The sequence below is a fragment of the Bubalus bubalis genome, chromosome 6 (genome assembly GCF_019923935.1).
Source record: "Bubalus bubalis isolate 160015118507 breed Murrah chromosome 6, NDDB_SH_1, whole genome shotgun sequence".
Taxonomy (NCBI): Eukaryota; Metazoa; Chordata; class Mammalia; order Artiodactyla; family Bovidae; genus Bubalus; species Bubalus bubalis.
The window spans coordinates 52088831-52102769 of NC_059162.1; the positions used below are offsets into that span (position 1 = coordinate 52088831).

The following is a 13939-nucleotide window of genomic DNA, read 5'->3' on the forward strand; positions in this document are numbered from 1 at the left end:
GGCAGATTCTTTACCAGCTGAGCCACAAGGGAAGCCCAATAATACTAGAGTGGGTAGTCTACCCCTTCTCCAGTGGATCTTCCCGACCTAGGGATTGAACCAGGGTCTCCTGCATTGCAGGCAGATTCTTTACCAACTGAGCTATCAGGGAAGCCCAGTAATCAGGGTAGGTCTTTAGAAAAAGAAGCTGGAGGAAATGAATCAGAAGCAAGAGTAGTAGACACGAGGTCAGAAACACAAAGGTGAAGTGGGGAGGCAAGATTATGTAGGGCCTTGTGGCCATATACTTTGAGAGAAATGGGGGAATTTGAGTACAGCTGTAATGTGCTTTGGTTTAACTTTTAACAGGATCACTTACCACAATCTGTCAAATTTTTTATATCTTTATAAAAATGTAATTGCTTAAATAGCTACATACTTGTGTTCTGAAATGTATTATCTGTTTTATATCTCCTAATAGATTGTAACAGCCTCAGTTTCTGGAACTCACCTTCTCTTTATTTACAACTTCCTCAGCTTTCTAAATCTAGTAATGTATTCTGCATAGTGTTTACTAAGTGTAGTTGACAAATGTGACTCAAGACTAATAAGAATACCGTGTAAGTACTAATATCTCCCCAACTGGCAATAGACTCTTAACTTGGAAAGGAGACAGTTTATTCTTTATATCTACTAATATTTTTGAGCTTTCTTAGAGGAAGGCTGATTTAAGTTCCTGTTGAGCCAATATGCTGATAATTGCAATTAAATCCACCACTTAGCACAACTAAATTACCAAAAACAAAGGAATTAAGGGGTTAAGTGACCAGCAACAAAATATATCAGCTAATGAAACATAATCAACAGTTAAAAAAAAATGAAATTTGGGATTTTAAAAAAGAGATAAAAATCAAGTGGCCTAATCAAGATGAATAAGAAAAAAATATCACTCTGGAAAAGATAAACTTCATGCTTAGTTCTGATATATTTTCACATATGTATTTGTATCTCTTCTGTTAGATCTTATTGTCAAAGTATAAAGGCAATGCCAAAGAATGCTCAAACTGCCGCACAATTGCAGTCATCTCACATGCTAGTAAAGTAATGCTCAAAATTCTTCAAGCCAGGCTTCAGCAATATGTGAACCGTGAACTTCTAGATGTTCAAGCTGGTTTTAGAAAAGGCAGAGGAACCAGAGATCAAATTGCCAACATCCGCTGGATCATGGAAAAAGCAAGAGAGTTCCAGAAAAACATCTATTTCTACTTTATTGACTATGCCAAAGCCTTTAACTGTGTGGATCACAATAGACTGTGGCAAATTCTGAAAGAGATGGGAATACCAGACCACCTGACCTGCCTCTTGAGAAACCTATATGCAGGTCAGGAAGCAACAGTTAGAACTGGGCATGGAACAACAGACTGGTTCCAAATAGGAAAAGGAGTACATCAAGGCTGTATATTGTCACTCTGCTTATTTAACTTATACGCAGAGTACATCATGAGAAATGCTGGACTGGAAGAAGCACAAGCTGGAATCAAGATTGCCGGGAGAAATATCAATAACCTCAGATGTGCAGATGACACCACCCTTATGGCAGAAAGTGAAGAGGAACTAAAAAGCCTCTTGATGAAAGTGAAAGAGGAGAGTGAAAAAGCTGGCTTAAAGCTCAACATTCATAAAACACAGATCATGGCATCTGGTCCCATCACTGCATGGCAAATAGATGGGGAAACAGTGGAAACAGTGGCTGACTTTATTTTTCTGGGCTCCAAAATCACTGCAGATGGTGACTGCAGCCATGAAATTAAAAGACGCTTACTCCTTGGAAGGAAAGTTATGACCAACCTAGATAGTATATTCAAAAGCAGAGACATTACTTTGCCAACAAAGGTCCGTCTAGTCAAGGCTATGGTTTTTCCAGTGGTCATGTATGGATGTGAGAGTTGGACTGTGAAGAAAGCTGAGTGCCGAAGAATTGATGCTTTTGAACTGTGGTGTTGGAGAAGACTCTTGAGAGTCCCTTGGACTGCAAGGAGATCCAACCAGTCCATTCTAAAGGAGATCAGCCTTGGGTGTTCTTTGGAAGGAATGATGCTAAAGCTGAAACTCCAGCACTTTGGCCACCTCATGCAAAGAGTTGACTCATTGGAAAAGACTCTGATGCTGGGAGGGATTGGGGGCAGGACGAGAAGGAGACGACGGAGGATGAGATGGCTGGATGGCATCACCGACTCGATGGATGTGAGTCTGAGTAAACTCCGGGAGTTGGTGATGGACAGGGAGGCCTGGCATGCTGCAGTTCATGGGGTTGCAAAGAGTCAGACACGACTAAGCGACTGAACTGAACTGAACTGAACCCTTGGATAGTCTTGTTTCTCTACAAGGACTTTATAAGTTCTTTTCAGAATATGGAATGTGACTGGGGACTGGAATAATTTAATTCCTCCTCCACCCCAGCTTTATTAAGGTATAATTGACAAATAAAATTATATTTAAAGTGTTCTGTATGGTAGCTTGATAAACATATACATTACAAAAGTTTCCCACCATCAAGTTAGTTAACACATCTGTCACTTCACATATTTACCTTTTAAAATTTTTTTTGGGTGAGAACACAAGTTCAAGTCTCTCAGCAAATAATACAGTTATTTTCAACTCTACTCACCATTTTATACATTAGGTCTTCATATCTTAATCTTCTTATAGCTAAAAATTTGTATTCTTTTACCAGCCTCTGTTTCTCCTGTATCCCCAGCCCCTGGCAACTCATTTTTATGAGTTTGACCTTTTTTTTAGGATTCCACTTGTAAGTGATACCATGCAGGATTTGTCTTTCTCTGTCTGACTTAATTCACTTTGTATGATGTTTCATCCATGTTGTCACAAAAGGCAGAATTTCCTTCTTTTTAAAAGCTGAATAATAGTCTGTTGTATATATATTTTCTTTATCCATTCATTTCTTAATGGTTAGGTTATTTCCATGGTTTGGCTAGCATAAATAATAACTGCAATGAAATCAGGTGTACAGACATTTCTTTGAGATACTGATTTTGTTTCCTTTGGATATAACCCAGGGATTGCTGGATGATATGGTACTTCTGTTTTGAATTTTTTGAGGAAACTCCATACTCTTTTCCGTAATGACTGTTTCGATTTATATCCCTACCAGTAGTGTACAAGGGTTCCCTTTCATCCATGTCCTTGCCAGTATTTATCTCTTATCTTTTTGATTTGTAAGTGTTAGGTGCTATCTCATGATTTTGACTGGCATTTCCCTAGTGACCAGGGATGATGAGTGCCTTTTCATGTGCTGTTAGCCATTTGTATGCCTTCTTCAGGAAAATGTCTGTTCAGATCCTTTGCCTATTTTTAAACTGGATTATTTGTTTTTTGAATTTTGTGAGTTACTTGTATATTTTGGATATTAACCCTTGGTGGATGTGTGGTATGCAAATATTTTCTCCCATTCCATTGGTTTCCTTTTCGTTTTGTTGATGGTTTCTTCTACAGTGCAAAAGCTTTTTAGTTTGATATATATTTAAACTTGTTTATTTTTGCATCTGTTGCTTTCACTTTTGGTATCAAATCCAAAAAATCATTGCCAAAACCAGTGTTAAGAAGCATTTCCCCTTTGTTTTTGTTTAGGAGTTTTATGATTTCAAGTCTTCTGTTAAAGGCTTTAATCCATTTTGAGCTTATATTTGCATATGATGTAAGACAGAGGTCCAGTTTCATTCTTTTGCATGTGGATATCCAATTTTCCCATCACCATTTATTGAAGAGATTATCTGTTCCTAGTTCATGGCTCCTTTGATGAAAGTTAATTGACCATATTGGCGTAGGTTTATTTCTGGGCTGGATATTTTGTTCCATTGATCTATATGTCTGTTTTTAATGTCAGTATCATACTATTTTGATTACCATAGCTTTGTAATATAGTTTGAAATCAGGGCATATTATGGAAACAAGGCTGGAGAGCTTTGTTCTTTTTTAGTATTTATTGCTTTAGATGGGTTTTTTTTTTGTTTTTCATTAGTGGTTTTCTATGAGTTTTTATTTGTTTTTCTATTTCTGTGAAGAATGCAGTTGGAATTTGGATAGAGATTGCATTGAATCTGTAGATCACTTAGAGTAGTGTGGACTTTCAGCAATATTAATTCTTTGAATCCATGAACATGAAATATCTTTCCATTTATTTTTATCTTCAGTTTCTTTCATCAATGTCTTATAATTATCAACATACAGATCTTTTTACTTAAGTTTATTCTTCAGAATAAATTTATTCTTTATTGACCTTTTCTGTTGTTTTTCTGGTGTTTCTTTTTATTTATTTCTCCTCTAATCTTTGATATTTCCTTTTTCTGCTAACTGTGGACTTATTTCATTCCTCATTTTTTAGTTTCTTGAGGTGTGAAGTTAGATTGTTTATTTGTGATTTTTTTTAAATTTTGGTACTTATCACTATAAACTTCCCTCTTAGAACAGCTTTTATTGGATCCTATAAATTTTGGTATGTTATGTTTTCATTTCATTTGTCTCAAGGTATGTTCCCTATTGATTTCTTCTTTAACCCTAATGGTTGTTCAGGAGCTTGTGGTTTAATCTCCATATATTTGTTAATTTTCCAATTTTCTTCTTTTAGTTGGTTTTTAATTTTGTGTTATTGTGATTGGACAAGGGGCATGATATGATTTCAGTCTTCTTTTAAAACTTTATTAAAACTTGTTTTGTGCCCTAACTTATGATCTATCTTGGAGAATGTTCTATGGGCACATGAGAAGAATGTATATTCTGTTTCTGCTGGAAGGAATGCTCTGTATATAGTTGTTTGATCCATCTGGTGTAAGGCATAGTTTAAGTCCAGTGTTTCCTTGCTGATTTTCTTTTTGGATGATCTATCCATTGTTGAAAGTGGCATCTTGAAGGTCCCTACTATTATTGTATTGCTGTCTATTTCTCTTTTCAAATCTGTTAACATTTGTTTTATATATTTAGGTGTTCCAATGTTTGATTTGCATAAGTATTTACAATTGCTCTATCTTCCTGATGAATTAACTGCTTTATCATTGTATAATGACCTCTTTGTCTCTTATGACAGTTTTTGTCTTTAAGTTTATTTTGCTGATATAAGTAGAGCTACTTTACTATGTGCTGATTTCCATTTGTATAGAATATCTTTTTCCATCCCTTTGCTTTCAATCTATGTGTATCCTTAAAGCTGAAATGAATCTCTTTTTTTTTTTTTTGAAATGAATCTCTTGTAGGTAGCAAATAAGTTAGTCCTGTTTTTTTAAGTCCATTCAGCCACTTTTATGTCTTTTAATTAGAAAATTTATTCCATTTACCTTTAAAGTATTTATTGATAGAGATGTACTTACTATTGCCACTTTAATGTATTTTGACATTTTGTAGTTCTGTTGCTTCTTTCTTCTCTTGTTCTTTTCCTTTGTGATTTGATGATTTTCTATAATGGTGTGTTCTTGCTCTTTTCTATTTATCTTTTGTATCAACTGTAGAGTTTTGTTTTGTAGTTACCTTGAGACTTCCATTAAAAAGTCTTACAGTTTTAACAGTCTCTTTTAATCTGGTAAAAAATTTGAACACATACAAAAGCTCTACAATTTTATACTTGCTTCCTCACATTTTGTTTCTGATGCCACAATTTATATCTTTTAATATTGTGTATCCAATAATAAATTATTGTAGATACAGTACTTTTATCTTCTAACCATTATACTGGAGTTGTAAGTGATTAACTACCTTTACTAATTAGCATCCTTTCATTTCAGCTTGAAGAACTTCCTTTACCATTTCTTGTAAAACTGGTCTAGTGGTAACCAACACCTTCAGTTTTTTTTTTTTTTCTTTTAAGCTTTTATTATTTAAATACACCATACTAGAGCAAATGTCTCTGAAAATATCACAAATAAAAGATTTTTTTTTTTCATTTAGCAAATTAGAAGTAGGGGGAAATTTATACATAGTAGCTGCTATGAGCCTGATTTTTTTTCCCAATTTTTTTTTTTTTTTGTCTTTGCCATGGGAGTAGCAACATTAGGATAAAAACACTTATATATATACATACAATGTATTTTACAGAGATACAATAAAAGTGTTTGTGATAGAATATCACAAAAGCCACATCTCTTTCCTTTATCTCATGTTCAGTTTTGATTGAAACACATTTCCTTACAACACTTAAATATACAAAGAGCAAACAGAATGTTGTTAAGGTAAAACACATGGTACAAACTCTGGCCAGTGCCCTGCTAATTGTTAATGAGGGTAGAAAGCAGATTTGAATGCTTCTTTTAATTAGCTTCATTAGTCATTTCCCTCCTCCCAAGCTCCCTCCCCTCTTCTCCCCACACCAAAGATATCCTCCAGTGGATCTTTTTTCATTTTCTCTACAGTCTCCCATTAGCTCAAGTTCACGGAGTCCTTAATGTTCATATTCAGTCATTTTAATACACCCATAAATGCGGGAAGAGCAATCAAGACTAAAGAAGGTGCAATGGCATGGAGCTGGCACTGGTGCTAGCTACAAAGGTGACTTGTCTACTGAAGACACATGGGATCCACCTGTGATGAACAAGATCTGAGATGAAGGCACACATTCTGCATTACTCTGACCTTTTAGCAGACCTTCTGGTCTGGCAGTAGTGGATTGCTCTGAAGTGAATTCAAATGGCCATTGATGAGAGCTGTAGGTCTATCATGTTCACAAAATAAACTGTCATTGATGTAGTGAAACTGATCTCCCGGGACCAGGCGATTCCGGCAGGTAGAGCATGTAAAACACTTTAAATGACACACATTGCCTTGGGTCCTCATGACGAGTTTACTCGCAGGGAATAGACAGTCCACAAGCACTGCAAGCACCACTATTCCCAAATAACCTAATGTAGTCATTTCTGCAAAGGATCATGCTGCTCTTGGTGTAACAGGACGTGCCGATGTTGCCCAGCTGCGCCTGGCAGCAGGAGCACTTGAGGCACCGGCTATGCCAGTAGCTGTCCATGGCACAGAGCAGAAAGAGGTCTGCAATCTTGCCCCCGCAGCTTGCGCACAGCTTCCAGGCAAGGGAGCCGGCCGTCACCAGGGGCGGCTGGGAGGTGCTGCCCGGATTCACCATGGTCTGCTTTTCCCCTATCTTGCAATATTGCAAAAGGGGACGGCGGCTGCTTTTTTTTTTTTTTTTTTTTTAACGCGCAGCTCTGAGGCTGAGTTGGGCAAGGGTCCCACGTAAGTGTCCGGCGGCGGGGAGCAGAAGTGTCAGTATCGTTCTCGCCGTTCTTCTCTGGCTCCGCGCGAGCAGCTGCAGGAGCCTTCGGCACGTGCAGCACGGCGCAGCGGCAGCAAGTGCTGCCACACCTTCAGTTTTTTTTCTAGCAAAAACTCTTCAGAATTGAAGGAAAACTTTGCTAAGTAAAACATTATTGGTTGGCAGTTTTTTCTTTCCACACCCAAAAATTATCATTCCACAATCTGCTCCACCAGGGTTTTGCTGAAATATTCACTCATAGTCTTATGGGAATTCCTTTGTAATGAGTTGCTTTTCCCTTGCTGCTTTTAAGGTTCTCTCTTTGTCTTTTGTTCAGCAAGTGAAAGTGAAAGTTGCACAGTTGTGTTCAACTCTATGTGACCCCATGGACTGAATATTCCATGGAATTCTCCAGGCCAGAATACAGGAGTGGGTAGCGTTTCCCTTCTCCAGGGGATCTTAACCAACTCAGGGATCAAAACTAGGGCTCCCGCATTGCAGGTGGATTGTTTACAAGCTGAGCCACAAGGGAAGCCCAAGAGTACTGGAGTGGGTAGCCTATCCCTTCTCCAGTGGATTTTCCCAACCCAGGAATTGAACCAGGGTCTCTTGCATTGTAGACGGATTGTTTACCAACTGAGCCATCAGGGAAGCCCTTTGTCTTTAACTTTTGGCAATTTAATTACTGTGTGTTTCAATATGGGTCTCTTGAGATTCACCTTCTCTGGTAATTTCTGGGATTTTTTGGATCTGGATGTCTGTTTCCCCATGCTAGGATAGTTTTCATACATTATTTCTTTAAATAAGTTTTATGTCTTTTTCTTCTGGGACCCTTATAATGTGTATATTGGTCCACATGATGTTGTTCCATAAGTCCCTTAAGCTAATTTCACTCTTTGTCAATCTTTTTGGTTTTGCTCCCCTGATTGCATTAACCCCAATGTCCTGTCTTTTAAGTTCACTGATCCTTTCTTTTAGTTGAGCCTCTTGGGGTGCCATCTCCATCCTTCCCTCTGTAGCTGTCTGTTCCTTTCTTATGATGCCAAAATACAAGTATTAAAGCCTTGAAATTAAATATTGTCAGTCAATATTGATTTAATTTTTCAGTTGAGTAACCAGTTTTTAAAATTTTGAAATATTTGACTCCTTAATGTCATTCTCAGCTGCTAAATTTAGAAGTATTTTCAAAGAATTCCCATATTTCAATTATATACAGTCCAAAGCCTTTGATGATGTAAGTATTTTGTTTAATTATTTACCTGTCTACCTTTTCTTACTGGATTGTGTGCTCTCTAAGGACAAGGACCAGATCACATTCATTTTTATGTCCTAGTGCTATCAGTGATTGGTACATTATAGAAGCTCAAAAAATGTTTGTTAAATGAATGCATGCAATTTTCATAGGTGGGTTGTTTAGATTTATAAAAATGTCTCTGAATGCTAAATAAATTATTTACTTCTAGGTCTAGCATATTACTTTGACAAAATTTGATGATAAATTATTAATAGTATTAATTTTTGAGAGTGGCAGATGTAAAGCAAGCTTATTTTAGTAAGTTTAGAAGTTAAGATGTTTGAACTATTATTCCATAGACTCTTCCTAAGGCATATTTTCTAACAAACTGAGAATTCAAAAATTCTATCCTATGATTGATTAAATTTTATTTTTTTAGCTTCTTTATACAGATAGGAATTTTGTGATTTGTGCTCCAACTGGTTCTGGGAAAACTGTAGTGTTTGAACTAGCTATAACAAGATTGTTAATGGAAGTACCATTGCCATGGTCAAACATTAAAATTGTTTACAGTAAGTATCTGTATATTGAAAAAGTAATAATTAATCATAATAATGAAAACCCATTGAGGTAAAAGTAAGAAATAAGTTCAAATTCAAGACATAAGAATTATTATTTAGTTTCTCATACTTTTTAAAGACATATCACATTTGGATCTTCCCAAACCAGGGATTGAACCCAGGTCTCCTGCATTGTAGACAGACGCTTTACTGTCTGAGCCACCAGGGAAGTCCTATTATTTAGTTTCTCATACTTTTTAAATAAAGCCATATCACATTTGGTCCTGTTACCATTGAATTCAAAACACATTTTCCCAGATTTCAAAACATATTTTCTCAGATTTCCCTCTACTCTCCTTTTTAACATATATATTAAATTTTTTTTCATCAAAAAATATATGTGCTTAGTCATTCTGTCATGTCATGACTCTTTGCAACCCTGTTGACTGTAGTCTGCCAGACTCCTCTGTCCATGGGGATTCTTCAGGCAAGAATACTGGAGTGGATTGCCATACCCTCCTCCAAGGGATCTTCCCAACCCAGGGATTGAGCCCAGGTCTCCCATATTGCAGGTGGATTCTTTACTATCTGAGCCATGAGGGAAGCCCCCCCCAAATTTATACACATGGTTAAAAAAAGACGATAATCATAAACAGTGATAATTTCCTATCTTACCTTTCTTCACTATTAGTTACAATTTTCTCTTGTTAGTTCTGCTCAGTGATTAACTTTATATATCTGAATATGTTTATGTTATTAACTTTTAATGTATAAATATTAGGTGGCATCTTGATGTGTGCTAACTTTATTAACATTGGTGAAAATAATTTTTAAATTGCACTGACATTCAAAATGGATATCTTATATTGCAGTGGCACCAATAAAAGCCCTGTGTAGTCAGCGTTTTGATGATTGGAAAAAAAAATTTGGACCAATAGGATTGAATTGTAAAGAACTCACTGGAGATACAGTAATGGATGACCTATTTGAGATTCAGCATGCCCATATTATTATGACAACTCCAGTACGTGTTATTTATATATATTTTTTTGTTTTTTAGAAAATATCTCTTTCTCTTTACCATGAATAAAAACTAAAAGAAAACACAAAGTAGAAGAATGTATTTGCAATGTGAAGCAAACAAACAAAAAGTACTACTGTTCAGGGTATATAAGGAACACTAACAAGTCAATTAAGCAAAAGATAAACAAAGGGAGTAAATTGGCAAAAGATATGGATAGGCAGTTATTGTGGACAATTTATAATCATACTTGTTGCTGTATTCTTTTATCCAAATGTTATGTATTATAGAGGGAGGACCTTGGCAGAGCTTAAAAAGGGTAATTGGACTATAATTTTGAATAAAAGTTAAAAATAAATGGGGGTTCAGTTTTTTAAACACAGTATTATCAAAATTCCATAAGTCTCTTTGGATACTTTTAAGACATCAATATTAACTAAAATATTGCCCATCATTTGTAATATCTTAAAATTTTATCAATATCTTAATAATACTTATTACAATTCCTTATCATATTAAACCACTTGCATTTTTTTCCTAGGAAAAATGGGATAGCATGACTAGAAAATGGAGAGACAACTCTTTGGTCCATCTGGTTCGATTGTTTCTCATTGATGAGGTAGTGAACACATTATTCACTTTCAGATATAAACATGAAGAGATGATTTGAATGGACAAACTATATGTGCTTTATCCCTTCAAGGGGAAAATGCTTATTTTCTTAGGGAAGTGTGTTTAATATTGTTTTACATTTTAGTTGACTAGATAGATTTTTGTTTTTAGCTAATGAGTCTTAGTTTTTTTCTCAGGTACATGTTGTAAAAGATGAAAATCGTGGACCAACTCTTGAAGTTGTAGTCAGCAGAATGAAAACTGTGCAGATTTTATCTCATGCTGTAGAAAATACCAACAGTATTATTCCAATGAGATTTGTGGCTGTATCTGCAACAATTCCAAATGCTGAGGACGTAAGCTAGAATTTTAATCTATCAGTTTTTCTTTTTATGGCTTAGTGAAATATTTGATCTTAGAGAAAAGTGAGGAGTTTTTTTCTGTAAATCACCTAACCAATTTAATTGGAAGGTATGTTGTGGAAGGTTATGGTTAGATCTCATAGATATGACAGTATTAAGGCCATGAAATTTGGTTGAGTGGATTTAATAAAGTATGTTTGATGCAAGTCCATTGTTTATTAGTATCTAAAAGTCATAATTTCATGGGTTTTAGACGTTTCATAAAAAGTTGACTAATATGATTGTTGTAACCAGCTGATTCTAGTTATCTAGCAAATATGATAGAGAATAAAAATAATTAGTATTAGTTGAATGATTGCCACCCACCTCCCCCATTTCTATTTGCCTGGAATTGTCATAGGCACTCTTAATAGATGCAAAAGTGAAAACATAGGCCCTGCTCTTCAGGAGGCTCTCAAAGTTAATAGGGTACACGAACAGGTAAATAAATAATTGTGCAATATTATACTTTCTATGACAAATACATGTCCTACTTTTTTCTTCAGTTTTTTGGCAAGCTTGAAAAATAGGACAGTCTCCCTCTGCTTTCTCACTCCTATTTACTTAACAGCCTACTTGTAAGGTGACTTGTTCCCTGAGCTAATTCTTAGAAATTGTTTTCATAAAAGCTGCTATATGGTATTCTCTAATCCAGTGTAAAATTTTGCCTTTACTTTAACACAATTAATCATTTTTATTTTTAAAATTACAACTTGTTTTGCTTATATTCAAAACTAATAGAGAAAATTTTAAAGTATGTATAAACAACAAAAACCCAGCATTTGTCCTTCTAGATGTATTGATGAATTCATAATATGCATACTCATTTATGACTTACATGCTACCTTTAAGTGTTTCCATGTCAATAAATGTTATATTCATTTATACTTCTACCATTAGCTATTTATCTGTAGTCTAACGCTGGATAATATAATGAAATTATTGTTATTATTACTTATAAATAGTTCTCATTTGTTATTGAAAATGGTACCTTATTTTAAAATTTTGTACTGCTTTGATTACTACCGAAGTAAATATTTTTAATATTTTAGTCAATCACTTTAAGTTCTTTTTTTTTTGCAACTTGCCAGGTCATAGACTTTGTCCTTTCTCACATTGGGATACTAAAATTTTATATTGATTTGTAAGCAATTACTAAATATCAGTACTCTAATTCTTGAAACTGTCTTCCCCTTTGTGATAATCTTTACTTCTGTGAACACCATCTGTCTCTTTCTATAAGTCCTGTTCCTCAGTTTTTGCCTTTATCCTTGGCCTTCTCAAATTGTAAATTCTTGTTCTCATCTGTACCTATGAGAGCCTTGAAGATGTTTTAATAATTCCTTCCTATGCAGTTAGAAACTCATTAATCTTCCTGTCAAAGAAACAGTTTCAGAGCAGAACATGAAGCCTAACCAGTCTATGTGAAGTTAAGGATTGCTCTCCACAGTTCCAGAAATTAAGGACTCTAGAGTTGAGTCTGAAATATGCTTTTGGCATTTCCATCTCACAAGTGTTTATTTGTTCTGTGTTTAGAAAAGTTGTCAACCTTTGCCAGCCTTTGCCAATCATTACTTTGCTACTATTCAGGTAGTATTCAGTATAACACAAAAGAAGTGTCAGCTATATCTGAGCATAGTTCTGAAAAATAGCAAAGAAGTTACAGTGCTACTGAGAAATTAAATTTCTTTGTTGAAATTAGTTTTAGACTCTATAGAAGGAAACTAAAACAAAATAATAATAATTGAAAGTTTATCATGTTAAAAAGTGGGTGTAATCTTGAAATGCTGCTAATTGAAAATATTTACCAATATATCAATTGAATAGTATCTTTAAAATATGTAATGTTGAAAAAGACTACTTGACTAAATATTTTTATACCTTGACTTTAAGGTGATCTGTAATTGGGCATGTTAGCCATAAAACTTTACTAGAAAAAAATTCATTGTGTGTGTTTCTGTCATTTAAAGATTGCAGAATGGCTTTCAGATGGTGAAAGATCTGCTGTATGTCTGAAAATGGATGAGAGACATAGACCAGTGAAACTTCGGAAAGTGGTTCTTGGGTTTCCCTGCAGTGATAACCAAACTGAATTCAAGTTTGATTTAACGCTCAACTACAAAATTGCCAGTATTATACAAACGTACTCTGATCAGAAACCCACACTTGTGGTATGGATTGTTGGTTGATTATTTTTTAATGTAATGTTTAATTTTTAATATGATTAATATAAAAATTATTCATTCGTTTTTAGTTTTGTGCAACAAGGAAAGGTGTGCAACAGGCTGCTTCGGTTCTTGTGAAAGATGCAAAATTTATTATGACTGTGGAACAGAAACAGAGGTATATTTTAAAATATTTTCTTGTATGTAGAAAGACTTTCAGGGATAACGTAAATGAGATGAGAAAACTGGGTTGACCTTTTCAAGTTACTTGACTTTCCCAAGCTTGCTTCCTTATCTGTAAAATAAGGATAATAGTAATTTGGAGGATTAATAAGACAATGAATCTTAGTACAACTGTGATCCTGTCTTCTTTATTTCATAGCCCTATTTGAAAGATTATTCATATTTCTTCATTTTTTACTCACTTTCAATCCATCTGTTGTAATCGTTTACTAAAGCCAATCTTGTCAAGTCATCTCTCAGGAGCCTCTAACACATTTGACCACTCCTACCTTATTTAAAAACACCAGTCTGTGTATTTTCATGATCACTGTCTACCATGTTTCTTCCTATTTTGCTTTCTACTCAGTCTCAGTCCCTTTTCACTTCTTCTACCTAATTGTTAAATGTTAACATTCTAGGGGTTCTTTCTATCCAAGATTCTGTTACTAAGGTTTCTAAACTTGTCTAACATACCCAA

At 35.0% G+C, this 13939-nt stretch overlaps 1 protein-coding gene and 1 pseudogene across 1 annotated transcript in view; one reads left to right on the forward strand and one right to left on the reverse strand.

Annotated features, from left to right (window-relative positions):
- HFM1 (helicase for meiosis 1) overlaps nt 1–13939 on the forward strand; it is a 113476-nt gene that overhangs the window by 22383 nt on the left and 77154 nt on the right. The window contains exons 7-13 of the mRNA XM_044945443.2: nt 8410–8480; nt 8920–9052; nt 9913–10064; nt 10603–10680; nt 10871–11029; nt 13045–13245; nt 13329–13417. Of these exons, the coding sequence (XP_044801378.2) occupies nt 8410–8480; nt 8920–9052; nt 9913–10064; nt 10603–10680; nt 10871–11029; nt 13045–13245; nt 13329–13417 (883 nt within the window). The remainder of the gene's footprint in view (nt 1–8409; nt 8481–8919; nt 9053–9912; nt 10065–10602; nt 10681–10870; nt 11030–13044; nt 13246–13328; nt 13418–13939) is intronic.
- On the reverse strand, nt 6245–7132 carry LOC102407737 (annotated as a pseudogene).